The 27,554-nt window shown below is 35.9% G+C and overlaps 1 protein-coding gene across 5 annotated transcripts in view; it reads right to left on the bottom strand.

The window, feature by feature from the left end:
• The window catches only part of BBS9 (Bardet-Biedl syndrome 9), a 304,742-nt gene that overhangs the window by 120,111 nt on the left and 157,077 nt on the right, over positions 1-27,554 (bottom strand). For 4 of the 5 annotated variants that reach the window (XM_054193651.1, XM_054193652.1, XM_054193654.1 and 1 more), the window contains one exon: positions 574-1,013. In XM_054193651.1, coding sequence (XP_054049626.1) covers positions 799-1,013 — 215 coding nt within the window. In that variant the 3' untranslated portion in view covers positions 574-798. Of the gene's footprint in view, positions 1-573; positions 1,014-27,554 lie in introns of those variants that run through there. The other variant, XM_054193653.1, reaches the window with a different exon arrangement.

Below are 27,554 nucleotides of genomic sequence, written 5' to 3'. Positions count from 1 at the left end.
GTTACATGGGCAAAGAAGCAGCTGAATGCATTTTAAACACACAATTAACTGGTTTTTTTCAGATGTATAAGGACTTTCTGTATATTTCTGACTATTGTTAGTTGCAACCTCTAAGCCGCTCTTAACTTCAACACCCATCTGTAATGAACACATCTGGATTTACAAACAACATTCAAACACATTTAAAAATAAGTCTTACAGGAAAAAAAATAATCAGACAATGAGTGGGGAAAGAGGAGTGAAAGTACAACTTAGTAAATAAAATGGGAAATAGCTGTAGTCAAAGCCCGTGAGCTTACCAGGCACTTTTTTAAACTGCAATGCACTACTTCACAGTGCTGCTTTTAAAATATGTTAACACTATATCACAGTTCCCGGCAGCATGAAGTCTTTCCAGAAAATGTGTCATCACTGTATGCAGCATATTTTACAGCCAATATAATTTCATTTTATTATATCCAATAATATTTTTCTGAAATTCTAGGAAGTCTCCCCCCAGAAGATAAGTAATGATCATATTTTAATCAGCTGGCACAAAGTCTAACCACCATACTGCAGAAAAAAAACCCCTTTATTACACCAAAATGTCCTCAGCTTCATTTTGCCTCTATGGAAGAGGCTGTGAATAAAACCTGTGAGAATCTCATTCAACTATTATGTAGTACGAAATCTTTCAACTGTGAAGTTACTTAATTCCAGTAATGATCTCTACAGTTTAACTATTCTCGATAGAATAAGCTGAATAAACTCAGAATCCTACACGTTGTACTATTATCAAAAGAACATTTGAAAATTATGCTAACAAAGCCTGAAATATGTCATTTGTTTCATGTGTCCACAAGCATTCTGAAAAGACGAGCTGTACACCTCTAAGTAAAAGAACATAATTTTCCTTTTCTTACCAGGCTCGGATTTCTGCTTTGCAATCTGCCTGTGACTGGGAAATGTTGCAGTGGAGCCAGGTATAACCGTTCTTTCCTCTAAATCTGACTCCGGGATTGTAGTACAGCCACCTAGTTGAAAATGAAAGAACCTTAATGTGGTGTTTATGTAACAAAACAAATGCACCAGTGGATAATTAAGGAAAAGAGGTAATAAATTAGCTGACAGGAACATATAAAACTGAAATAGTCTTTACTTTCACATCACAGAAATGTTTGTTAAAGAAAACTATTACCATTGTTTAGAAGGCTGATTATGCCTTAATGACTTCTCTCTACCACTTATGCTGGTTTGAAAAGAGTTTGAATGTATTAAGACCACAGAATATGTAAAGCTGGTTCCACATAAAAGATAGAAATAATGTGATTTGTGTTAAAGATCACATTACTGGGAGCTAGCTTTGTAATAAAAGTAACTAAGCGTGAGTGAAATTAACCTTACAAAGTCAACAAACCTTATGAAGATTGTTAGCTTGCCACAGAGAATGATATGATGATATTTTTTGGATGGGCTATTAAATACATTATTTTTATTACTTAGTGCTAGAGATATGGAAACACAGGGACACTTTCACTGTCCAATAACACACTGCACTGGCAATGCCTTACTCAAGTGATTTTAGGATGCACGGCATAATAGATTCTTTGTATTTTGCAATATTGCTTTCTGAGTAGTTCATTAGAGAACACAATGACTTAGAGCTTTCTCTTCAAACGTGTTTAAATGCCTACGTTTAAAATACGAAGAGTGGGATAATCTAGTAGTAGTATCATCTGAAGACAGCTGCAGTAGCTTGCAGTGGAATAGGTTGATGTAAATTTATTTCAAAACAGCTGTGATCGGGACATTGGAGGATGTGTCGCTATTCCACAGCAAAAACATGGCCCTACAGTAAGTGCACTGCCAACAATATAGTACGCAGCTGAGCTGGACCTCTTTCTCACAGCCCTCCCAGGATCACCACTAGCAAGCAAACAAATCCATGTACTTATCTATTGTGTTCTGAAAGCACGTGTTTATAAACAGCACATCAACTCCCAATGGTGCGCACAGACTTTTCACCTTTATGTGAGAGTTGTTCTATTTTGAAAAGAAATGTTCTACTCCAGGCCCCGTAAGCGGTGTATCCAATTTGCAGCAACACAGGCTATTCCCTCCTCATAAACTAAATGAGTAAAACAGTTGTTAAAAATAAGGTTGCATCCCCAAGTAGAAGAGCTCCAGTTTCCCAAGCACTGGCAAAGCAAAGCACGATGTCCTGCAGAAATGTACCACACCGTCCAGCTAGGGTAAAGCATGGCAGCTCCAGTGAACCCTGTGAAAACACTCACTCCTACCAGATGAAGAACTGATATAGCATCCTTTGTTCCTGAAGAAAGACACAAGCTGCTATACTCCAGATAGATACACCCTGCCAGAAAGTAAAAGATATAGCATGGGGTTTACTGTTTGATTTAGACCGAGCAAATTTTTTCAGTTCAAAAGGAAGGTTTGGAGTGAATGTGTCAGCAATGTGCAAACTTATGACCCGTGACAACTCAGATATTCAGGGTACCTGCTATGAAACTGAAGGAGAAAATGAGAAATTAGAAAGATGTCGTCATCTTAAAATACTGTAACACTGGGACAATGTCTGACATTGCATTAAATATAAATGTACCTACACCCTAAATGAAAATAAATATCAGTAAACTAATACTTCTGTTCCCATTTGCAAATTGGGACTAAAATGTAAACTATGAGATTTGATGAAATGGAAACCACTGCTTTAAAAGTCAATTTAGATATTTTCACTCTTATTCTTCAGATAAAATCTACCCTATTAAACAGTAATCTGTAAATACAGAACACAAAACTAAGGTTTCTTGCACGAAAGAACCATTAAGAATGGCATAACACATTTTAAAAGGTTGTATAAACATTTTCTAACAGCATGAGCGAAAACTCACCTAGTTGATTTGCATCTATTGCATTTCTACACGGAAATAAAAGAACTTTTACAACCTAAAACCTGAAATTCAGTAACTTACAGAGCCTTGAGAATTGATGGCTTTTGATTCCAAAATATTTCATTCGTCATCAATGCTGACAGTAACTGAGTAAGAGTCGGAAAAGATCTATTTGCCCTTAGGTACAACACACTACTTGCTGAAAGGAAACAAGATTTCCTGCTCTCGATTTTGATGCAAGAGATTTGTTAAGATTTACTTGTCATATGATACTATCAGAAGTTATTAAAACTAAAAGCAAAATTCACTTCTTCCATAACTTTATTTTCTTGACAGAGAATAGTGAGGACTGAAATGTTACCAGTGATAAACTATTTTACATACAAAGAAAGTGTAGACAGAATACACAGAGCAATAGTATCAGCATCAATATTAAGAGCAGTAATTATTTCTTACTTCTGCAATGCTACTAATAACTGTTCCCTATTAATTGTTTTTTAAATACTATTGTTTTATAAAGACATTCCATGTGCTGAGAACACTGTTCTCAGTGAGGCACGATTTCACCAGGACTTTTGCACTAATAATCACTTAAATGAATGACCAGACACGAAAGCAATGTAATAGTGATATTTTTACTCTTTTGAGGTGATGAGGCTTACATGATCAAGGTCTTTGTGCCCCCGCATTTCTATCTTACTCTTTTAATATCAGTATTACCTTCTAACTGAAGGAACTAGTAGAATTTGCTGAACTATGTCCCTTAGCTTGTTCAGATGCCTAGGGCTAGGCAGAATGACTGGACCCTCATCTACACATCAGCCAGCATCAACGTAAGTGGTATCTGCTTCTTACAATGGAACTAATGGCAAATCCCATTTTCTTGCTCCAATAGGCACAGGTACCCATCCTTAAGACAATGACAGATACCCTCAACTACATGCTGTGATTCCACAGGCAAAAAGGAGTGGAGACCGCACTAAGACAACTGTTACACTGAAGGAACTGAAACATTAAAAGTAAATTGTAAACTTTCACCAGACTAAAAAAGAAACTCGATAAGGCACAAATAGACACCACCAAATATAATATTTAAACCATAGACAACCAGGATTTTGTGATTTAAAAACACTTTACAACTCAGAAGGCCAGCCATCTGAAAAAAAGAACCTTTCCTGCTAGGACTCTCAACTTTTTAATTTCATACTGCAGGGGTTCTGCTGAGGGGATCTACTCTGACTTCTCTGGGCAGAGACAACAGAATTTTTACTTAAAGTAAAAAAACCTCTTCGAATTCTTGTGTATCTCTGTATAAATTTCAAAAAGTATCCACTGAATCCCCATTTTAGCAAGCATTTAAAAATTTTATGCACCTGGAATCCTAAAAGAAGTCACAGCAGTGCAGTAATTCACATTCATTGATAATTAAGTGAATAGTACAAATCAGAAAAGTGAAATATTTAAGGAAAAAGGGGGAAAAGAGAGGCAGGAATAGTAGTACATAAATCTACACACTGGAAATGATCCAAGTTGAGAAGTTCTCCAGATGTCAGTCTGTAAACAGTGCTTCATAAAATGAATTTCCCCATTAATTGTTGGCAGGAATAACATCTAGAATATGTTATTACATTTGACCCGCTCTTTCCCCCTTTTCTGTGTCACTAAATTCTTGTCTGACATCACAGATCTTTTATCAGTTGTGATAAATCCAAGCAAGCAAGCTTTGGTCAGCAAAACTGTTTGATAGGGCACAACACGCATAAAATTACACTCAAGCTAATTGTGAACTTTGTTCACCAAAGGAAATGAGACCTCTCTTGTTTATTTTCACTACATCTGTTTTTGTAACACATTTGGTTCTTAAGTTGGAAAAAGACACCCACACCCAAAGGAAACATAAACATATAATACATATTGAAGAAAAATTAAGTACTGACAGTTTTCCTACAGGTTCCTATCACCATGGTTTCTACATGTTTTAATATGGCTCTAAAAGTTCAAAAACAGGAAAACAGAAGTAGTATACATCTAAAAATTGAAAAAGCACTTTGAGGGAAAGACTATTTGGGTTTCCTCTTTCTCTTCCACTCAATCACAATCTAAACTATGCATAAAGTTTCCATTTTCCTCTGAAATTAACTTTTATAAGAGTCTACAGAAAGAAGGAAAAGCTTCCTGAGCAGTCTTTGGCAGCAACAGAGTCAAAATGTGAGCAGGAAGCTCTCTAAATAGTGAGTTTTGTCATCCATGTGTATACCGTTATAAAATGGAGATAACCTAAACAGCAAAATTATTTCATAGAGATTCCAAAACTACATGCAAAACCATATTCAGTTGGGTTTTCTCCACTGTCCATATTTTTTAGGGAAGCGTATACTGAAAATGCAATCTAAGCCATTAGAGTTTACTCTCTCTAAAACAGAGTTAATCAATTACTTCTACTGAATCTGCTAGCTACATTTATTCAATTTTATGAGCATCTGCCCATCAAAGTAGCTTGCCTGTTGAAGTAAACACTGCATGCAAGCTTTGTAGACAGTTAGTGCTATTGTTGCTTTCTAGAAAGAAGATAAAACAATAAAATCTACAGAAGAAAACAATAGATATTTGAGTGTATGATGAGGCCCAAGGAACATTCATTCACACACTGGGTCTGGATTAGAATCCGTCATTTAAATAGACACATTCCAGGAATGCAAGCATATTTCCATTGCAGAGTGTAAGGAGAAAGAAATGAGAAAGGAAAAAAAAAAAAGAGAAAGAAATGAGAAAGAAACAAGAAAGAAAAGAAGGATTTTGTTTTTCTAAATGACTGTCTGATAATGAACATGGTTACAATTCGCAGTAGAAAACAGTCCAGGCTTAGTTCAGATATTCACTATCAAAATGTACGGTCTCTAATTAATCAGTTATAGATTTCAGAACATAGCACTTAAGTCTAGTAGTGTGGCTACAATTGTGCAGTCACAAAATTCCATTGGTTTGGGCCTGATTTGACATAACCAAATTCAATGAAATGATGGAAAACATTTCTGTATTACATTCCATTAGAATAATAAATTAATGAAAAACCATACCAACTGAACACACAGTCCAAGGTCACTGAAGATCACCAAAACATTATTTTCAATGGGAGTACACAGAAACATACCAGACTCTTGTTCTGTTGTTGTTTTACTGAAATGTTTCTTAACAAAAATTCCAGTTCATAAATTCCATAGCTTGCCCTATAATAAGTTGCCACTGTTTGCATTGAGAGCTATGCAGAGATAATTTGCACCAATTGTGTGGCTTCTGTTAAAGCTTGTAGCACGTTCAAGTATTTTGAACACGCCTGAATTTATAAAATCTGGACTTAAGAAGTTCAGGGGACTTTGGCAGTATAACCTCTTTATGGGAGCAACTATGTTGTTTAAACCGTCAAACTGTCTTGGCCATCCTTCCAGGATGAGGTTCAGTGCAAGTGGTATGCAAATCACATGAATGGCATTGGGAAACACATTGCTAAGGACACATCTAACAGCTGTTTTCATTAAAGAAGCATTACTGGACATTCAGCCAAGAACACAATCAAAATCAACATTCAGTAGTACCCTTACTAATGCAGGACTCAGAATGCAGTAACGTTAAACTATACGATGTCATTCAGTATCTACCAAAAATTTGTTGCTCACTATGAACAGAGGATGAAAGATGACAGTTGTGCTTCGACCACATAACTGTACTGTTCCATCCAACAACCTATTCACCTGATGAGCATGGACTGGCTGAAAAACATGCTCCGTGTTCTGGTTTGTGTTGGGAGAGGTAATTGTTACTGAGTTTTGTATGCTTGGAGGACTTCCATCTGCCTTTATGTAACAGCATTAAAAAAAAAAAAATCAGCTTACAACAAGAAATTTTCAAGGGGAATATCAACTCTTGACAAACACCATAACCATAAAAGTAATTGTATTTTTCAGAGTAAACTGCCTCACATAACGCCTGGTGGTTTTTGTTGACAGGGTCTCACATCCTTGTCCCCATATTGTGTACCACTAAGCGTAGCTTTCATTTAGCATAACTAGAAAAGGTTTTCTTTCAAAATGCTTAAATACAGCAGTGGCAGAAGTTATAAAATATACTGTCATCAACACATTTTCAGGACATTCTTAATTCAGTAACAAACTTATTTCATGCTACCCTTTTGGGGAGCGAGAGGAATATGCAAGGGTTTTGTAATTATTAGTTCTGGTTTACATATATAAATTCATTTTGTGCAAGTAAATATATATATATATATATATGTATTAGACTATATATATGACACACATAAATAATTTTATACCAAATAATTTTGTTTTCAGTAAGACATTCTTCCAATTCTATAGCACTTTTAATTATTGCATTGTTTCAGTACTGCACAGTGGTAAGGAGGCTACTAGATCTTTACACTTTCTTACTAATTTACATTAAAATTAATTAGGTAAGGTTCCCTTTGATTAACACTCCCCTAATTATTTTTTCTAAAAGTGTGTTCAATTGAATTTCTAATGTCAGTTCTGGTTTCTATCTGCCAACGCACCCCAAAAGAACACCTGAAAGTCAATGTCCAGAGCAGCTGGGACCTCCATAGTGTGCTTCTCAAAAAAAAAAAAAAAAAGTTCACAATATTGTCTTTATGTAGTCTCTAACCTTTCTTCAGTGTACATTGAAAGGAGACAGACTACAATTGACTGTTGTAACCTTCATACCAAACAATCCTGGTGTTCATCATTCTAAACAGTTTAGAGAAACATTTTGTTCCTATTCGCATTTAAAACAATTATGGTTCCTGGAGCACATATATGAAGCATTCTTCAAGCTGAAGATGCAAATGTGCAGACATATAAATATGTGTATGTATACACAAACAAATTTTGGACGTATTAGTGAAGAAAGAGCAAGTCCTCATTCCCTGCAGTCAGAAGTTGAAGAGATAGTAAATGTTTGTGGCATGGTTTGCAGTTTTGTAACCTATGGTTACAGAAAAGTTCTGCCACACAACCGTACTGCAAGACTTTCAGTGTGAGTGTTCTTTGACTGGTGAAGAGGAACAGACAACTATTGACCTTCAAGGAGAGTGAGGCATATTGACCTAAGCAAAACACAGTTTACAAGTTCTTAACAACAAGAGGAAACTCAGTAATGCAGGATAGTGAAAATGGGATTTTTGTCCCAGCTGTGCACGTGAAACAAAAGATAATACAATTTGCTGCATGAGGCCTTGTTGTGCAGGGTCTTTTGGACATTTGAGACAGCCTTGGTGGAACGCTAGTCAGACAGAAACAGCGAATGAGGGGCTTATTCCTAATCCAGATCAGAAACTGAGTGAAATCAAAGAAAAAGCATTTGAGATTCACGCCAACGCATGATTTCAGACAAGGGAATACAGGAACAAAAACTACTGACACCAGACGCAATATCAGGTATAGTGTGGTTAACAGAAGACAGTGGACTAGTAACAGGGATTCAAATGTAGGTTCTGAAGGATATATGTTGCCTTTGGAACGGCAAAATTGAAGTGGTAAACACTTCATAGCACTACTGTGATGGACTACTGAAAGAGTAGTATGCAGAACAGGTCACTTTGGAAAAGGATTATAAAGTAGTTTTATATACATATTGTCAAATTTTAGCTACAGAATACCAAGAGCAGATTTCAATAGCAACTGCAGTTGCTTTAATATTATGCGAGGAACTAATATTATAGAAATGGTGTTGTTATGGAAACGAAAGAAGATACAAACCCCATGAAAATAATCACAGGATGATAAAAGACAAAGGCTCGAGTGTGATGACCAGGAAAAAGGTGAATGCGATTCTGAAATCGACCTGACAATGTTACAAAGAAGGATCAAGAAAGAAGTATTTCTATTGAAAAAGGCACTGGTAAGACATCTGGAATACTGTGTTCAATTCTTGTTACCATGTTCCTGACAGATTAAAAAAACCTGGAAAAATTCAGCTGAAGGTTACTAAGATCATAGAGGAATCACTTGCCTTACTGACACATGAGCAGATGACCAGTCTTGCTTAGCTAAGAGGACTAAAAATGCAACAGACTGATCTTTACCAATTATGCAATTAGGCCAGAAATCTTCTTTTTATGTGAAATTAGGTTTCTGACTACCAAGAGAGCAAGTGCTTTGAATAACTCCTGAACAGAAATCATGCAGGTGAACAACTGTATTGATGAATGGGACTAAATTACTTTATTCTAACACAGAGATGGAGTTTCTGAACCGGGAATTTATCTTCTTCCTTTCCCCCTTCCCTCCGCCCTCTCCAAATAGAAGATATGGGGAATACAGGAAAAAACAGATCTAGATTTATCTATTAGTATTCTGAAATTATCCAGTTATTTGGTATCTAATTAGGAGTAGTATCTAATCATTAGGACACTAATGAATTACTATACTCCATTTATCTAAAAATATTTTCACAGCATTCAAAGTGAATGCGAAACACCACAAAAAAAAGGCTACCTGGCTGCTTTAACCAGCTGCAAGAAGTAAACCATTAGTTCACAACAGAAAATAAACAATGTAAAGATTCTGTGACAGAAGTATCACTGAAAATATTTCATTAAAAAAGCCAGCAATGATATTGTAAACACTTAAAAGCTCTAGCTCTGACAATTCTGGTTCCCAGAAGTATATGGCAAGCACACTTACTAAATTTACCTTTGGAGAGACACTGGACTATAAAACATAAAATGCCCAGTGCTGAAATTTAATACAAGAAATACAAGACATTGTATTTTTAAGACGGTAATGAACTAGCCTCTATTCTTCTATATCTCCAGATACTACTTGGAAATAAGCAACTCAGTGATGAAATAAACATGGATACAAGGATCCTTTTTTAATGTTATTGAAATAAACCCAATAAACATCTATCTGGTGCCTTTCCAAGATAAACAGTATATAGATCCTTTGGGCACTAGAAGTCTAGGAAACCAAAGTATTCGTAAGAGAGAAAGAGAATTCTCTTTTTTGTAACAAAGTTCCCTTCCACACTTGAAATGCAACCTTTGCTAAAAATACTAGCTTTTCTGTTAATTATATCAAAGATAGCACATTGTAATTTATTGTAAATTTCTACTTTCTCAGTTTTATCCAAATATCAGATTTGTTCGTAACATTGTATTTGGTCTAAAAAGTCTTCACTTTTACTTAATGACTAACTATGATTTTTATTAATTGTTCTAGGAGCTAAGAACAAGAATTATAATAATCTGTCCTTGCTCCAATACTGCAATTAGAAACATACATTACTTATATTTACTTAAATTCCACTAGTATTTAATACTTCATTTACTATATACTCCACTGACCAAATAAATCCAAGTAGTATCTTGTGTTAGCTCAACCTTTTATGACATTAAAATCTCTGGGATTGATTTTAGGAGGAATCAAAAAAGGCAACTTGGCTCCACTTAGTATCATAATGCCATTCAATTAATCTAGTTTATTTAGAGGAAATGAGCACATAACTGTACATAATACTTTAAAATTCCATCTTCTCCTGCAGACAGAATTTTTTCCTTTGTTTAGAAGAACTTCCTATTCAGAAAATTTTACTCTACAAACTGCATATAATTTTATTATTTCACTAGTACCACACCTATATGTGTGTCAAGCATGCAATTTTACTAACATCAATAGCATTCATATGTTATGAGAATGATACAACTGAAAGATAAAAGTGATGTTCCATTACTGGGGCTACTTTGTAATTTTCTTCTTGTTTAAGAATGAAGGACTTCATTCACAGAAGCAAACATTTTGTATAGTATCTTCTGCAAGTATTTTCGTAAGTAGCCAGGAGATTAGTGTGCTTCATGTGATAAACCTTGAAGAGAACAGACTTTACAAAACTGGCAAGTACCTTTCTACCAAACACAAGGTATCTGAAGATATGAGAAACCATGCTCCCAAAAACCTCTATTAACTCCAGAGAACCTTCGCACTGAACTTTTCAGAGAGGAGGGAGAGACACAATTTGGTTAATGTCATCAAATGAATTACATCCACTAAAAGATAATAGATATTTAGGGAGAAATGTGTTCAAATCCAACCTGCTTTTTTTGGTAAAAAGCAAGGTCTGTTTTTACAATAAAATGCTATGTCTGAAACAAAGTGGCTTTTTATATGGGAAGGCACAGGATTAACTGTTCTGTTTCATCTTATTTAAAAGCTGACATTGCTGCTACTGTCCAAGATGATAAATAAAGTAAGTGACAGAGCAAGTAGAATACAGATATGCTCTCAGTCAGCTCTTTTATGCCGTATGCTTATTTAATTCTCTCAATCAACTCTCTTATTTTTTAAGAATCATCTTGTAGCCAGACTGGGACAAGGGGTTACTCATTTAAAAAAAAAAAAAAAAAATTTTTGTAACTGTGACTGGATACCCTGAAATCTGCTAAAGTACAAAGTGAAAGTTGTATGACAAGGGTAGCCCCTACTTCCCTTCCCCTCCAAATCATATTTTTCTTGGTTTTGTACAACATTAGCACATGCCAAAGAAAGTCTATGTCAAATTAAACACAAATCTTGCAATGCATAGTTTAAATAAAACATAACTTAGAAATGTCTACCTCATCTGCAAGGAAGCTATACAAAGCAATCTAAAGACTAAAGGATCAAATATGCTATTCAAAACACAACTAAAAGTATTAGACAAATAACCTGAAACTGGAGAAGAGAATAAATTGAAATGACAGAATTTTAAAGATTGCTTTGTACAGTGACACCAATCAAGAAAAAAAGAGAGGAAACAAATTTAGAAATGCTTTTTACTGATTTATATAATATTGTTCCATGCCTGCATACCTCTTTTTTATAAGTAATTTTTTTTTCTCCTCTAGTGATAAAACTGAATCTTCAGCTGCAGCTTTACAACTATTTTAAGCCAGTCATGTGAGCCTTCATTAAAATAAGAAGGCTCATTTTATCATCGTATCTTTTGGTCCCCATTATCTCCTCTGCTGGCACAAAAGTACACCTGAAGCTGTGTGATACCTCAGATCTAGAAACTCAGCTAGCTAAAAACGTAACAGTAAAACGCACAAGGCCTAATCATGAGTATCATGAGATAATTTGTTGTAAAGGGAGTCGTTTAATCCAACCTCCTAATCAGAGCAGGTCCAGCTAGATCAGATTCCCCTGGGACTTATCAAAAGGAGTTCCAAGTGTCTCCAAAAGAGAAACCTCCTCCACCTCTCTGGGCAACGTCTTCTTTTTTTTGGTTTCACTTGATATCAACTTTTACTCTGACAGCACCAAAATTCCTCCTGACCTCAGTAAGATCTGAATTCCTTCACTAAAAGAAATAACTTGATGGAAGACAATTTCTATAAAAAAACCCCACCCACAGAAAAACCCACAAGCCACATATCCCACAAAAAAAAACCCCACTACGTAAACATCATGCTATTTAATTTCCTTGCATTAAAAGCCTGTGTTCCCAAGCTCACAATGTCTGTGGCATTCTGATTCTTTTGCCTACTCAAAATGACTGAAACACACCGTAAGTTGTCTTGACTCCCCTCCATAAAATAAGCTTAGTGACTTCATACACAGAACAACCAAAGGCCAAAGATACATTTCATTGGTAAAAAAGTGTTCTCTGTCCCTTTGCTTTAATTTGGTCATGTCTAACAATACCAAAAGTAAAGCAGAGCAAAAGCCTGTCTTGAGAGTGAAAGAGTTCACCTTGAGGATTCAGAGTCTGCTCTGATAACGTTTAAAAGGTTTTTAACCCTGACCTGCTCCAAAACTTCAAATTCTGTTCACGGTTTCATATTCAACCAACAGGTCAATGTACTTTCCTCCTTGTGTAAAATTTACAAAATCATATCAGTGTCTAGAATGCAACACATCCCTCGACACTCTATGAGTACATGAGAATACATTATAGGATTTTAAAGACTTGAGAAAGTTTGTTTTAATCGCTCAGTCATTTCAACACATGCTTGTGAAGTTTTCTTCTATGTATACCTAAATACTGTTTCACAGATGGACTCAGGAATAACTTTAAATATAAGATAAAGTGATTAAATTATTATTTTTATGAAGTACTACAACATTTACATTAAGACACTAACTATATTTCCTTCATAAATAGAAAAAATTTTTGTTAGAAATATTGAACAAGAAACTCCGTTGACTGAGTATAGACTTTCCCTTTCCAAATGGCCTAGAACTAAAAGAGAAATAGGAAAAGACATTGTCTAGATAATGATTTGCCTAAATAGAGTTACTGAAATCCAGAGTTAGTTTCCGTTATGTAGTCAAATAGCCTGCAGGTATAGTATCTTCAGCTGGCACCAGGCTTAATGCTTTTTTATCGATCTACTCATAGCTTAAGTGCACACATAAGGATATGGATTGTTAAACAATTCTTGTTATCTATCACTGATTATGGAAATATAATACATCTTGCAGCAGCATGTGCACTTTCTCCAACATGAAATGCTACTTACAGCAGACTGTTCATTTTATCCTGTGAACTCTCTAACACTTGTGGTATTTTTTGTGCACCAGCTAAATAGTTGAATTTGTTAAGCACCAATTACACAACAGGCCCTCCCTGTCACAGCCTATGGTGTAAGCAATAATGTACCATTAGATTCTTAGTATTTGAGTTGCATAAAATGTAATCTAGAATTATAATTGTAATTAACAAGGTACATACAAATTCTTCATATTACTTGTTTTCCCCAAGAGATACCTAGCTTCTCCTCATTTGAAGATTTCAACAACAAAAAAAAAAATACTAGGGGAAATAAAATATTTCATGTTCACATTTTGTGGCAGTTGCTAAAGTCAGCTTTTGCAAAGGGTTTGGTCCAGCTGTTAATACTACATTCTGAGTGTTTCCTATCTGGTGCTTAGGAGGAATTAATAGAAGTGAATCAATGTAATCTTCGTATTTTCTTTACACGTTTATCTCTGTACTTGTCAGGAAGACAAGAGGACAGCACTGCCATCATTGCACCAAAGTTACAGGAAAAAAAATGAGCCTTTTACAGCCTTCTAAGTTTTTTTTCCTCACAGAACATAATTGGGTATTTGTGTTTTCTTCTACTAACACCAAATCTGCAATGAGCTAAAAACAACTTCCGTACCTTCCCTTTCATCCAAAGCCTGAAGGAAGACCCACCTGAACTGAACTCAAACTCTGAAGGTACTTTCAAAAGAAGGCTGCTTCACAGTTCAATCTCATGTCTTCTACTAAGTCAGAAGGTTAGCAACCACTACATAAATACGAGTAAAACAGTAACATACAGTACTGTCAAGTAACCAGGAGAAAGCCTGACCAAATTAAGTCAATGGCAAAACTCCCAGCAACTTCAATGGGGCCAGGATTTCACCCTTATCTTGTTGATCAAAACAATTATTTCACTGTTCAGAAGGACCAGAATGCTGTGCCTGCCAAGAATTTCTTAATGCATCCTACCATGGTGAGTCTTAATTGTATATACCTCTACAAGTATTCCTTTTTCATTCTACCAAGGTAAACCATTGACTTGCCAAAAATATTACAACATAATCAAACAGCATCCACAACAAAGATCTTTCTTTCATCTTTGCAAAGAGCCAGATCTACCAAAGCTCTCCTTAGCATAACCTTACCACTGGTCTGCAAATGAATAATTACCACTCTCCCACAATCCATTTCCAACCACTGATGACCATGGCTGCTGAAGTGGCATACCTGCATTAAAAAGGAATGATTTGAACTCAGAAACAAAGTGTTTTCTTCGTTTGGCAATGCTGTGTTGCAGAAAGCTTCCTGTTTTTCAGTGAATCGCTAAGTACGTGCTTCAAGGAATATCTTTCTACATAGCATGGACGCAAATTCAGAGTAGACTAAACATGAACAGTATAACTGAACACCTCTTATATTTCTTCACAGGGTTTACTGTAATTACACTAACCAAAATGATCTCATGTATACACAATTCAATAGCCAGAGAGAATCAAGTTATCCACAAGAGAATCAATTTTACACTAAATTAGAACAAAACTCTGTTATTAATGTGCTGCAAAAATGACCAAAAATAAAGGCGCTCTTTTAAGATCTTCAATCTGTTGTAAGACTGTACAACAAGCTTTTTTCCTTGATAAGTAATTAAATGAAATAATCAAGCAGAACTGGTTAATTTGCTCTCCTCAGACTGGGGAAGTATTGCAAAGTATTAATTCTGCCAATACAGTGCCTTTGTAGGGAAACGTGGCAGTTGTTTACTACCACAGGCGTCATAAGAACCTGTCTTACGTTCAGAAGGACTTTTAGGATAGGATCACAGGAGCGTAGGAAAATCCTATCTATAACATGGGATATGTCCCTTGCTAGATCTTAGCCTCCTTAATTACCTCATCATATCTGTCTGGAATCTACTTTACATTACACCATAGAATTTCCTTCTTCTCAACAATTTATGGTAGAACATAATCAGACCCAGGATATCTAATATAATTTATTCCACTGACTTCAATCTTCTGTGTAACTCCTGTAACATTATTGCCTGGTTTATCAATGACCTGATTCAAATAAGAATGTCAGATTATAACTTAATTTAAGTATCCCTGAGCAAGAACCTAATACCCCTAATGACTACTCTGGCTACAAGACACCCTCTCCATTTTAAAGATAAAAACCAAGAATTAGAAATTCCTATCTGTTTAAATAGATTTTAAGATTGGAAGGAAACAGTCTGATCATTTAGCCAGACTTTACTCTGAAATGTCCTCCACAAATTCCTATATGTATCCATTTATTTCTAAGCTGCTTTGAAGAATATTACCAGCAATTATTTTTATTCAAAAACCCCTCAGTTTTGACTGAAAATTTTATCTGAAAAAACTGTTAGAAGAAACACATGCTTATCAGTACTCATACAGTTTTAAGATAATCGTGAAAGATTTCTCAGTGCAGCTATAAAATTTAATATAGTTCAGCACCACATAACTTACATTAAAAAAGGTTCTTCACAATATTTATTACCCTCTAGTTGCACTATTTCTGTTCAGCCATCCATTTGAATTGAGGCATCCTTCATCATCCATATACATCAGTCCTTCCCTTTGATCTCTAATGGTAAATTTAAAGGCTAAGTAAATGTTCTTTGAAACACAGAACGTGGCACAGCTGCTTATTGTTACATAGAAGACAGTAGGTCATTAAAATTGAAACTCAATTAATACAGTAGAACATCCCCCTAATCATATCCCAACTTTGAAGTAATACCCCTTTCGGTGATATCTCTAATTTACAGTTAACTAGTTTTCTTCAAGTGGAATAACAGTCAAGCTTTGGTTAAGGTCAGAATTAATAAAGTGCACCTTTCATCAAAAGACAGAGAGCTATTGGCAATGCTCTCTGCTGTGGTATCTGCACTTATAACACCCAACAGATATGCAGCCTACCACGTTAATCACATGAAATTCATCAAGCCTGCGGTTTTTACCAGTTTGCTGGAGGTTTTTATAATCCTACAAGAAAGTACTTTAGCATTATTTAGTTAACTACACATTATTGTTTTATTAGTGCTTTAGCAACTTTCCAATTAGTAGAGGGTGAGCTAAATCTTTGCCTCAAAGTGTAACTGAATCAAAACAAAACCTTTGAGATTCTAGTTTGTGTAACTTGTAACTTTTGCATACCCCCTTATCACCACTGTGGCTCAGCCAGTAACACGATTAGAAAAAAAAAAAAAAAAAGAACTTTTAAAAAGAATTTACAAATCTGCCAGTGTCATGAAGCACCTCATGTTTGACTTCATTTAATTTTCCAGCTCAAATACCAGATCAAAGTCTTAGAGATGGGTGAATCTGAATAAATATGGGTCAAGGAAAATATGAATTGATGACCTTCACTTACTATATGAACATTAGCTGAACTGTCCATACTAGTTTCATGAGTAGACTAACAGCTGAATGCTCACAACAAGTGGAAGAGTCATAAACATGACTGGTCTTCCAAAATGCTCTCGTTCTTTAAAATTTAAGAAAAAAAACCCTGCAAGTTCAATACTGATGATGCACAACTTTGTAACAATGTCAAGCATTCAGATTCAGGAAGATGTCACCCTTCTCCCTAAGAAAAAGCCATCAATACCACAGGGAGTCAATTCACAAGGTAGCTACTGCGGAGCTTTACTGCAGCCAGATCTGCACCCTATCTGAGCTGGAGGTGATCACCCAAAAAAACAAAGGGGGGGGAAAAAAAAGGGGAAACTGGAAAAGATTCTACACCTCATTGACTACCATCCATAACCAAAGATGCTGCCTTAAAACACCACTATTTTAATTTCAGGCTGATATGCAAGGGTACGCGCTATGCTTGCTTAGCTACGGGCTGTGCCCCACGCTCTCTAAAACCCCGCCTGTCCAATCCCATCTACCTCCAAGTCTGGTGATCCAACCACCCAGAGGCAGTGAAAACCGCCCTCTTCATTGCCAGATGGATCTGTCTGCGTAATACGTTCCCTGAAGTCCAAGAGCTCTCTCTCAAATTGGTGTAGTTAACCTCGGGGAATTATTCTTTAATAGCAGTGCAGTTTTCCGTTGTAGAAAAGAAAATTAACAAAAAATTATTAGGATAGACATCCCTGGCTCTCTGAAACTCACAACCCAGGAAAAATTTAGCTAAACTGATTATAAATTTGTCATTTTAAGCTTTTTTATCATGTAGTTATGCATTTTAAAAATAATCTTCTAGTATAGAATTTGTCATGCTTAGATTAAGACCTAAGGCAATTTCTGCCTCAAATGTTAAAGCCACTCTTTTACCTACTAAAGTTGTAAGACCTTTAAAACTATTTTTTTTTTTTTGTTTCAAAAAAAGCATTGGGAACTTTTCTGTGTGCAACTTAAAACCAGCTGTACTTTGCAAGTAAAAACTTTCCAAGTGCCTGGCTCTCTGCAGATTTTTGGCAAATCTAGTCGAAAAATTGAAAACTGGGGGCCTGAGCCAAAGCTTACTGAAGTCTATGGAAAAACTCCCATAGATTTCATCAGGATTTGGATTAGGCCCTAAAAAAGTCTGAAGTAATTGAAAAATCAGTTCTGCATGTACAAAATATGAAATTTTCACTAGGTTTAGATTTATTAGATTCCTTTATGGTAATGTGGAAGAGCAAATATATTATAAGCTGTGTTAGTGATGTACATATAGTTTTGCACTGTTAATTCACCACAGAATTCCACAGACTCATACATGTTACTTACGCTGTCTGCATAGTAAAAATGATGAAATCAATCCCACATACAAAACTACCTTTACTTAATTTTTAAAAGACCTGAATATTGAGAAAAAAAAACATTAATACCGGCATAGCTCAAGTGATTTTTAATTATTTTTTTTTAAATTGAGGACTAGACAAAATACACAGTAAGAGTTTCCCTTCAAAAGCTGTAAGCCAAATTCAGTGATAACAAAAAAAAAATCATGCAAATAGCTATCTCATTCTGGGCACACTTGCTCAGAACAGCTTAGAATAATGTAACACCAGCAATTTCAGATAAGATGCATCTAATTTATAGCAGTGTAAGAGAAGAGTCAGGTTTACTCAACCTAAATATGCCAGAAAACAAAGAAAAGTAGTAAATGCAAAACAAATGGGTTGTGGTACCTGAAATAACGGCCACAACATCTCCTGATGTGTAAACAGTTCAATCTCTGCTGATTACAAGGTGCTACTTCCAGTCAAAAGAAACTGAATAAACCATTAATCTTGACATATTCTGGCTTGAGCTATATATCACGTTAAAAGAAATATTTACAATCAATTTAAGAGAAATGTTGCACTCACATTAAAAAAAAAAAAAAGAAAGGGCTCCCAAACAATCTGTTTTCAGCATTTTAAGAATGGAGGCGTGACCTGGAAATTATTTTCCACCACCGCCCCTTCACCCCTCTGTAATATCTCTCTCCCAATACCTTTTTGTGCGCGGATATGCTTTGCCATGGTTGTACTTAGGAAAAGTAGAAAATCACTGTAATTTTCTGGTGGTCTTGTCTAGATAGAGACGAGGAAGGAAAAGTAATGACATCTAAACTGCAGACCTAATTATGGTCTCCAAACGCCTACAGCTCATGTACGAATATCAAGGCACTCCATCATATAGGTTGCTCTTGAAACATCACAGGAAACCAAAACAAAGGAGCCATGGGAAATCTATTAAGTGTAAATTCAAAGTATGACTGGACATACAAGACTGACTTCCCATTAATAGCATACCTTAAATAAAAGGATTATGCTACACTATTAAAGTTTGCTTTTGTTTAAAAAGAGATTTTATCATTTGTTACACCTCTTAAAACACCTATCTAGGTTTTACTTTTAGTTTTTTACTTGTTACTATTGAGTCTTCTGAAATGGAAGGCCAGAGGCTGTACGCTTTCTCCTTTAGCAACACTTTTTCCGTAGTTTTGAACAATTAGCTTAGTAGCGTATAGTTTAGAAATTTCTGCCTGTGGTCTCTGAAGGACTCAAACAATATAGAAAATAAAGCCCGGTGACAAGCACAATCATTATGGGAAATTCTTTCAACTGACAATTATTTTCACCAAAAGCTTACCTCAACATTATGAATCATTTGTGACCACTTATACTTAAGTGGGACATATTAAAATTTAATGGATTTCAGTGCAAAGAGCCAGCAATAGGATTGTACACACCAAGGCACTAACGTGTTGATCCTAACTGTACTTAGATGAGGCAAGTTGGAATTGCAATGCTGCCAACTAAATTTCATAGCACAAAAAAAATGTATGAATCCCAAGTCTCAAGCGGGATTTCTTTTTTTATTCATTATGCATGACATTTCCCTCTTTAAATTATTAATTTTTTTAAAAAAGTTATTGCTTGAGCCTTCTTAACCTTTGTACTCCTTCACTCTGTGGTTTTTGCCAGCTGTAATATCAATTGAGGAGGGGAAATTTTCCCAACAACATAATACAAACCTTTTCACAACCCTGTATACAAATGTGTTTTGTTATCCTTCCACCTTATTTTGCCCCTTTTGACAATACTGGAATCTTGGAATGTTCCGAAAAAAAAAAAAAAATGTACTTTCTATCAGTGCCTTCTCTTCAATAAAAAAATTAATTCCAGTCCTTTACCATTGTTTATGTAATCACTGAAAACTAATCACTTGGAGAACTATCATATGAGTTCAGCAACGTGATGAAATTTGACTGAATTCATTAAAATTAAAGACCACCTGACCACCTCAGATTTTCTCCCTCACACTCTTCCCATCTCTGATATTCAGAGTTCCATTTTAAATGTGTTCACCCGAACCATGCACAGAGTGATATACGAACAGGCTGCAAGGCAAGCTGGCTCACCACAATCTATTAATCTGTAACCCGTGTTTTAACAGTAAAACACCTAAAAACAACTGTACGTAGGAGCTACGACACAAGACTGCAAGACATATTTGAATTCTATTTATATACAAGTGTTATTGGCTCGTGGTATGACCTTGGGAAAGTCACTTAACTTCTATATAGTTCAATTTTCCTTTCTGCAGAAATAAATTACCAAAGTTACTAAAACAATAGAAATATAGAAATAAAAGTTTTAAAGAGTAAAGAAAGTTACAATGGAAAGAAGTTACAAAGAGTAAAGACTCACATCAGAGAGCCAAACAATCAACGTTTCTGGCTCCACCAAGCTCTTCTTAAGCTCTTCTTGAGCAACCACAAAATCTTGTTGCTGTAAGCACTCCCAAAATTCTCCCTAATGATTTGCTACTCCCCTTCCTTTTCACTAAATCAGCTTTATGGGGCAAGGGACATATTTTTGTCTCAAAAACAGAACCCAAATAATTAGTTTAAAATGTTTGATATATTACCACTTGCTTATTTCCAGGCTTTTATATTAAGATAGAACTGTTCATCATGAACAGCCAATAAATTTCTGCAAGAAATGTTTCAAATGTGGAGAACTAGAAGTCACATTAAAGTTGCAACACTATATCATGTTCCATTATATACCATATCATCTCTCATTATTAGCTGGCATGACACAATGTAACAGAAGTGCATGACAATGCTAGGGGCCTGTAAGAGTTATGGGAACTTCTTTGTTCTTATTATCATTCCTATGTGATCATCATCTGCAATTAGATGGAGAGAACAAAGTTATGTTTAAACTGGCACAACAGCTCAGCCGTGCAGAGCTGCACAAATTGGACACCAAGGTAAGCAATGATCACTTATGGATTTAGGCTCCATTACATCTTTGTCAAACCTTCCTAAAATCTCATTGCCTGATAGATCCACACTAGTACCACAGGATTTTCTCTGCAGCTACTGCTTTGGGCTACCCAGATTGACAGCTGACCAAGAAAGGGGTCTTCCCACCCATTTATTGCTCTAGTGATACAGTTGCTTGCTCCAACTATCCCAGTGAGGGAACTGTGCATACAGTTGCATGGACGTCAAAGGGCACACTATGGAGAAGGAAATCGGTGAAGCATAATGTAGAAAGGAGAAATGCAAAAAATAATTGAGGTAAAACAGAGAAAACCAAACACAGCAGAGAGATAGTGGTAGCCTTACAAGAAGGAACAACTTCAAATAGGTTTACCCATGCCAACCTCATGAAGTTGAACAAGGCCAAGTGCAAGGTTCTGCACCTGGGTCAGGGCAATCCCCAGCACAAATACAGCCTGGGCAAAGAACTGATTAAAAGCAGCCCTGCCAAGAAGGACTTGGGGGTGTTCGTTGATGAGAAGCTCAACATTAGCCAACAACGTGCGACTGCAGCCCAGAAAGCCAACCACATCCTGAGCTGCAAAAGTATGGCCAGCAGGTCGAGGGAGGTGATTCTGCCCCTCTACTCTGCTCTGGTGAGACCCCACCTGAAGTACTGTGTGCAGCTCTAGAGTCCTCAGCACACGAAGGACATGGACCTGTTGGAGCAGGTCCAGAGGAGGGCCATGAAGATGATCACAGGGCTGGAGCACCTCTCCTATGAGAAATGGCTGAGAAAGTTGCGGTTGTTCAGCCTGGAGAAGAGAAGGCTCTGGGGAGACCTTATAGCAGCCTTCCAGTACCTAAAGGAGGCCTACAAGATAGGGAGGGACTTTTTACAAGGGCATGTAGCAACAGGACAAGGGGTAATGGTTTCAAACTGGAAGAGGGTAGATTTAGATTAGATATTAGGAAGAAATTTTTCACTCTGAGGGTGGTGAGGCACTGGAACAGGTTGCCCAGACAAGTTGTGGATGCCCCATCCTGGCAGTGTTCAAGGCCAGGCTGGATGAGGCTTTGAGCAGCCTGGTCTGGTGGGAAGTGTCCCTGCCCATGGTCAGGGCGTGGAACTAGATGATCTTTAAGGTCCCTTCCAACTCTAACCATTCTACGATTCTATGATGATTCTATGATTAAGACAAAAAGTACACCTTTTACCAAATGTCTGTTTGCCTTAAGGCAGTAAGAAACGTATGGGAAGTTTGAAAAAAATGATACAGTGATGATAGATCCATTTTGGTTTCAATGCAAGCAGTACACAACTTCCCACAGAGAAACCTTTATCTGGGTATGGGAATCCCAGCTTCTACCAAGGCAAGAGAGAAAAAACATAATTGTTAAAATGCAAATATATATTAACTTTTGAATCAGATAAATATGTCTTTAAGTTTTGAGGACTTCAGAAAATTAAGGTTAATGACTGTCATACTTTAAAGATACATAGCTATACTTCATCTAAATAGATATATTAAAAAAATAAATTTAGCCAGAAAATGTAAGAAAAATCTTATCTTCCTTTTAAATGCAGCATTCAGATTTTTTTTTATATCATCTCATACATTTAAAAAAAAAAATACTTTTTCACTCTTAGTAAATGATCCACTTCCTGGGCGAATCATTCTTTCAAGGTACTTTATTGATCAATCTATATGATTTTAAGGAGGCTAGAAAAGATGAGTTAAGAGTTTTCATTGCAACAGTTAAAGTCAGTTAATGTCAATTTTATATTTAAGGGTCTGAGCCAACAAAACCATATGAATGAATTGGCATGATGTGTTTTATAAATGAGTTTTAAAAGCCTCTGAGTACATTTGAGGAAAAAAAAAAGTCAGCAAACTGACTTTTAATGAGAAATACACACTTTTAGTAAGATTTAGATTCTAAAGATGCCAGATACTTACCCATGTCCTCTAGACGCTTTTGTAAATGGTACTGTCTCATGAAATAGTGGCAACAGGTGAGGAACACTATGAAAAAGACAGGTAAAATGCTGAATCTAATTTGGTCAATGACAGGTTCCACTGACCTCAGTGTATTACCAGTTCCATCAATCAGTACCATCCTGTCTTCAGGTGTACAAAATTCTTGCAAATACTTGAAGCAAGCTTTGTGAATGAAACTTTATTTTCACTTTTCCTAACATAGATTTAACAAGCATTGCTAAAAAGCTTTATTTAAACTAAAATAAGAAAAAATATCTAAGAACATTATTTTAAGGGTTACAAAAGGGAAAGAAGTAATTTAGTATTTTATTGCTACAGAAAACACATGGAAAATATCTTAAATGAGAATCACACTTCATAATGGATCATAGTTTTCTGTGGAGATAAATAACAGTGGGTTTGTGTCGCATCTATGAGAAAAAAATATATTGTCAATTTTTATACTCTTCTCTGCACCAGCATGTGGGGATGGTGATGGGGATATACAAAGTTGTCAATGCACCATGATCTCAGACTCACAATACTCACTTTACAGGAAAAGTTTTCAAACTGTGATCCGTCAGCCCCCTGTGATTTTGAGAATATCTGCTGGTAGTTAAAAAGCATTGTCTAGTCCTCGCTACTGACTTCTGTGGCCCCTTCAGGCTGCTAAATTACTTTTGAATAATTTTAAGCTATATGATTCTAACTTCTCCAGGCAAAAAATTACTGTAGTTGCTTCTGAGATAACATTACCATGGCAGACGGGAGACTGAAATCTGTGTGAGTACAAATGGCAGGCACTACATTTCGCAAGACATTTTGTGCTGAAGTCCACGTTATGAAGTTTGAGAACACCTGAGTTATGCTGCTTGTTCCTTTTCCCTAATGACCAATGAAGAATTGATAATTAACAGTGAAAGGGAAGAATTTGCAATAAAAAAAATCCTACTTTTTCAGATTGAACAAACTATTACTAGTCTTTCTTTACATTACACTCTCTGTACACTAAGAACCTTGCAGCAATGTTTATGTCTTTCATATATAAATATAAATGAATATCCAGGAACTCAAATCCACATGTTTTTCCAGTCAGTCCTGACATTATCCTCAAGTTTAGTAGCACATAAACAGAGTTCCTTAAGGAATATGACACATTCTGTTTCATCCCAGTTTTTCAGCTAAGAATACAGCTTCAAAACAGTGATATTCACTCATAGATATCAATACAGGATTTTGAAGAGAGGTTTTTATACGCTTAATCAAGAAGGGAGAAAAAAAAAACAAAACCCAGAAAAACTTGTCTTCCAAAGCATGACTTTGGATATGTTCTGGCTGCATGTATATATTTAATGTGGTAAAGAATATTGTCTTTAAATTTAGTATTTACCCCTTCATAATCTGAATGATAGAATCACGATAATACAAAGCAGAATTATAAACAACGTGATAAATTAAAAAAGCTATGAAGAAAAAGTGTCAAGTCAAGGATATACTACCATGCTTTGGAAAGTAACTTCATATGTATAAATACCTATCGGGAAACATCTGGTTAGGCAACAAATGTGTAGGAAAGGGTCTGGAGATTGAGATGGCGCAGAGTATAGCAGGTTATAGTCCCTGCTATAGACAAAAGGAAAAGCATTCAATTTTGGAAAACAAACAGTAAGAACTGAAAATCATAATGAAAAAAGACTGAGATAATTTAGTCACAAGTAATATAAAAGAAAAAGTGGCAGAAGGGATGTACTGAAAATCTTCCAAAGCTTTAAACATTTTGAAGAATAACATTAATTGCCACCACCACCTTCAATATTCACAATAAACCAGTCTGATTTGCAGGAAAGACAACATATATCAGATATTAGGGACCCTTCCTATAGGGACATTAAGCTAGCATATGAACTACCAAGAGATATAGTTCAACCTTTTCCAAGGTGTTTAAGAGTTCAGATAAATTTCATCACTGATACTCTGGATACATTAATCCCATCGCAACTCAGAGAAGAAAACTAGATGGGCAGTTGGCTTGACTTCTAGCTCTACCTTTATATAAATCTTAAATATTACACTTCCACAAAACTATTTGCAAATCATGTTTCCTGGCTGGAAAAAAATCCTGCTTTTCCTTATAATTTCAGTTCTGAAGATTCAGTTGACCCGAGGAGACAACAGTCTTTGGCATTCCACAGATTTCAGTGATGCAGTACTCAGTAACTGATTTTCAGGTTAAACAGTTTCTCTACTGCACCAGTTATATTCAACTATGAAAGTAAATCATACTAAAGCACTATTCAAAGACCTCCTAACCAAAATAGAACAGAAAAAAAAAATCTCAAAGTCCAGTTAAAAAAAAAAAAAGAGAAAAAGGATGGTTTAAAGAAAAATACAGTCCTAACTGAAAAATAAAAATCCTTTTTTGAGCAAAGCGTTGAACTGATACAGATGCCATTTGCAACAGGATGCCATCTGCAAAACAGGAATTACTACAGGAAAAGCAGGATCACATTCTACCCAAACAGTAGCTGAGAGACCCAAAATAAAGGTTAGGCAATACTGCAAATAAAGTTCCAATCAATCAGACTGACACGTAAATAAGTCTCCACACAGCCACAGCTGACGCTGCTTAAGGTTTTCAAAGCAATGCTGCAAAACATACAGATAGTATAAGAGACCTTTAAAAGCTACAGAATTAATTCACTGCAGGTAATCAGGATTTATGCTATAAATTTTCACACCCATTAAGCTCAATACATGACAACCTGGGTGGTCTACAGCACCTTTCCCCAGCACTTCCCTGGCACTGACCCACACTTTGGGTTGGCACCACTCCCTAAACCCCTCACCGTTCCTCTCATCCAACCGTTCATGCGTTGCCAAAGGCAACACAGTACATGACATAGCCTGATGCGGCTTACAGTTCTAATCATATTTAGCCAATGATTCTGATTAACTTTTAATCACCCTTATAAGAACATTTTACATACTGGAAAACTATCATTGTCCCTCCTCAACCTTCTCTTTCCTTCGGAAGCAACAAAAAGCAAAATTGTTTCAATCATTTATAATTTTTGTGCTCTTCTCTAAACTCTATTCTAAATTTGTCTAGGTTTTTCTTAAATTGTGTTACCCTATAATTTCAGCCGAATCTTTCTCATGAAGAATAGAAAGAAATAGTTATATCTCCTCATTAAAGTCATATGACTACATCCTAAAGTTGGAATTCACCTTTAATAGAATCATATTGCTGACTTTTATTCAGCTGCTGGTCCACTATAACCCCCAGGAGTCTATCCTACAGCAATAGTGCTTAAGGTATTGTTTCTCAATTTTTAGTTTGCCTGATTCATTTGCTAGAGTCCTTTGCGCTTGTCTCGACTGAACACCATCTTACTGACTTCAGCTCGTTCCTCTAATTTATCAAGTAGTGCTTGAAATTACTGCTAGCTTGTAGCAAAGCCACAATTTTAACATTGATGCTCCATATTCCATCACTGAAGCCATTAAAGAAAATAATGAACAAAACCAGATCCAGCAGAGACCATGGCATACCTTTAACATATACTGTTGGATTAACTACAAATACTGATAACCATTTTCTGAAGGCATCTTTCAAATAGTTGCACACTTAAAGATAATTATCAGCTTTTCAATGCGGCTTCAGGCAATTTCTCTAGATTGCAGGGTACACCATCTTGAACATATTAAATATAGCTTCTAGAAATCCAGCTTACTGTTATAGAGCTGCAATGCCAGAAGAGTCTTAGACACTTTAAAACAATTTTTTTTAAAGTTGGTTGCTATAGAAAAAGGAGTTTCCAACTTTAAGAAAAAGAATGTGCTGAAGAAAAAGTGGCATTGAACAAAATCCTCAAGCTAATGACAGTTACACTACTGAACAATCACAGGACCATCTTTGGCTTGGCACTTAAACATCATGAACAACTTTCCCCTACACTAACATCCAATATTTAACCATAAATCCTCAGATACAAATTCAATTCTCACCATCTCCTTCTCTATGTATAGTTCTACCTCATTCTCCTCTACCTATTCCTGTTCCCTCCTTTAAGGACCGGGAGGAGTTCCTCTATTTTATATGCATTATCAAATAGCATGTAGTTCTTTTGTATACTGGTTTCCCTTTATAAGGCATCATTCAATTTCTGTAGACTGAACAAGTATTTTTAGTTGGAATTAAGGGTGATGCAAATTTCTTGATTAGTCCCACTAATTACACTGCTTTCATACTGAGAAGTGGTCTTGGGTAAATTAACGTGTTTCTTTTAGGTGAATCTAACAGGGCAGATGAATCCCAGGAATGCACCTAAAGCACTCCAACTGCTAAGGAAGGACCAGTACACCAGAGAGGAACGGAGCTAGTTCAAACCGCCTCTGAAACACATAGATGATACAAGTCATGTTGCCAGCCTCAATTACT

The sequence above is a fragment of the Rissa tridactyla genome, chromosome 2, assembly GCF_028500815.1.
Source record: "Rissa tridactyla isolate bRisTri1 chromosome 2, bRisTri1.patW.cur.20221130, whole genome shotgun sequence".
Classification (NCBI taxonomy): Eukaryota; Metazoa; Chordata; class Aves; order Charadriiformes; family Laridae; genus Rissa; species Rissa tridactyla.
The sequence above is the reverse complement of the archived record's forward strand: the minus strand, read 5'-3'. Positions and strand labels throughout refer to the sequence as shown.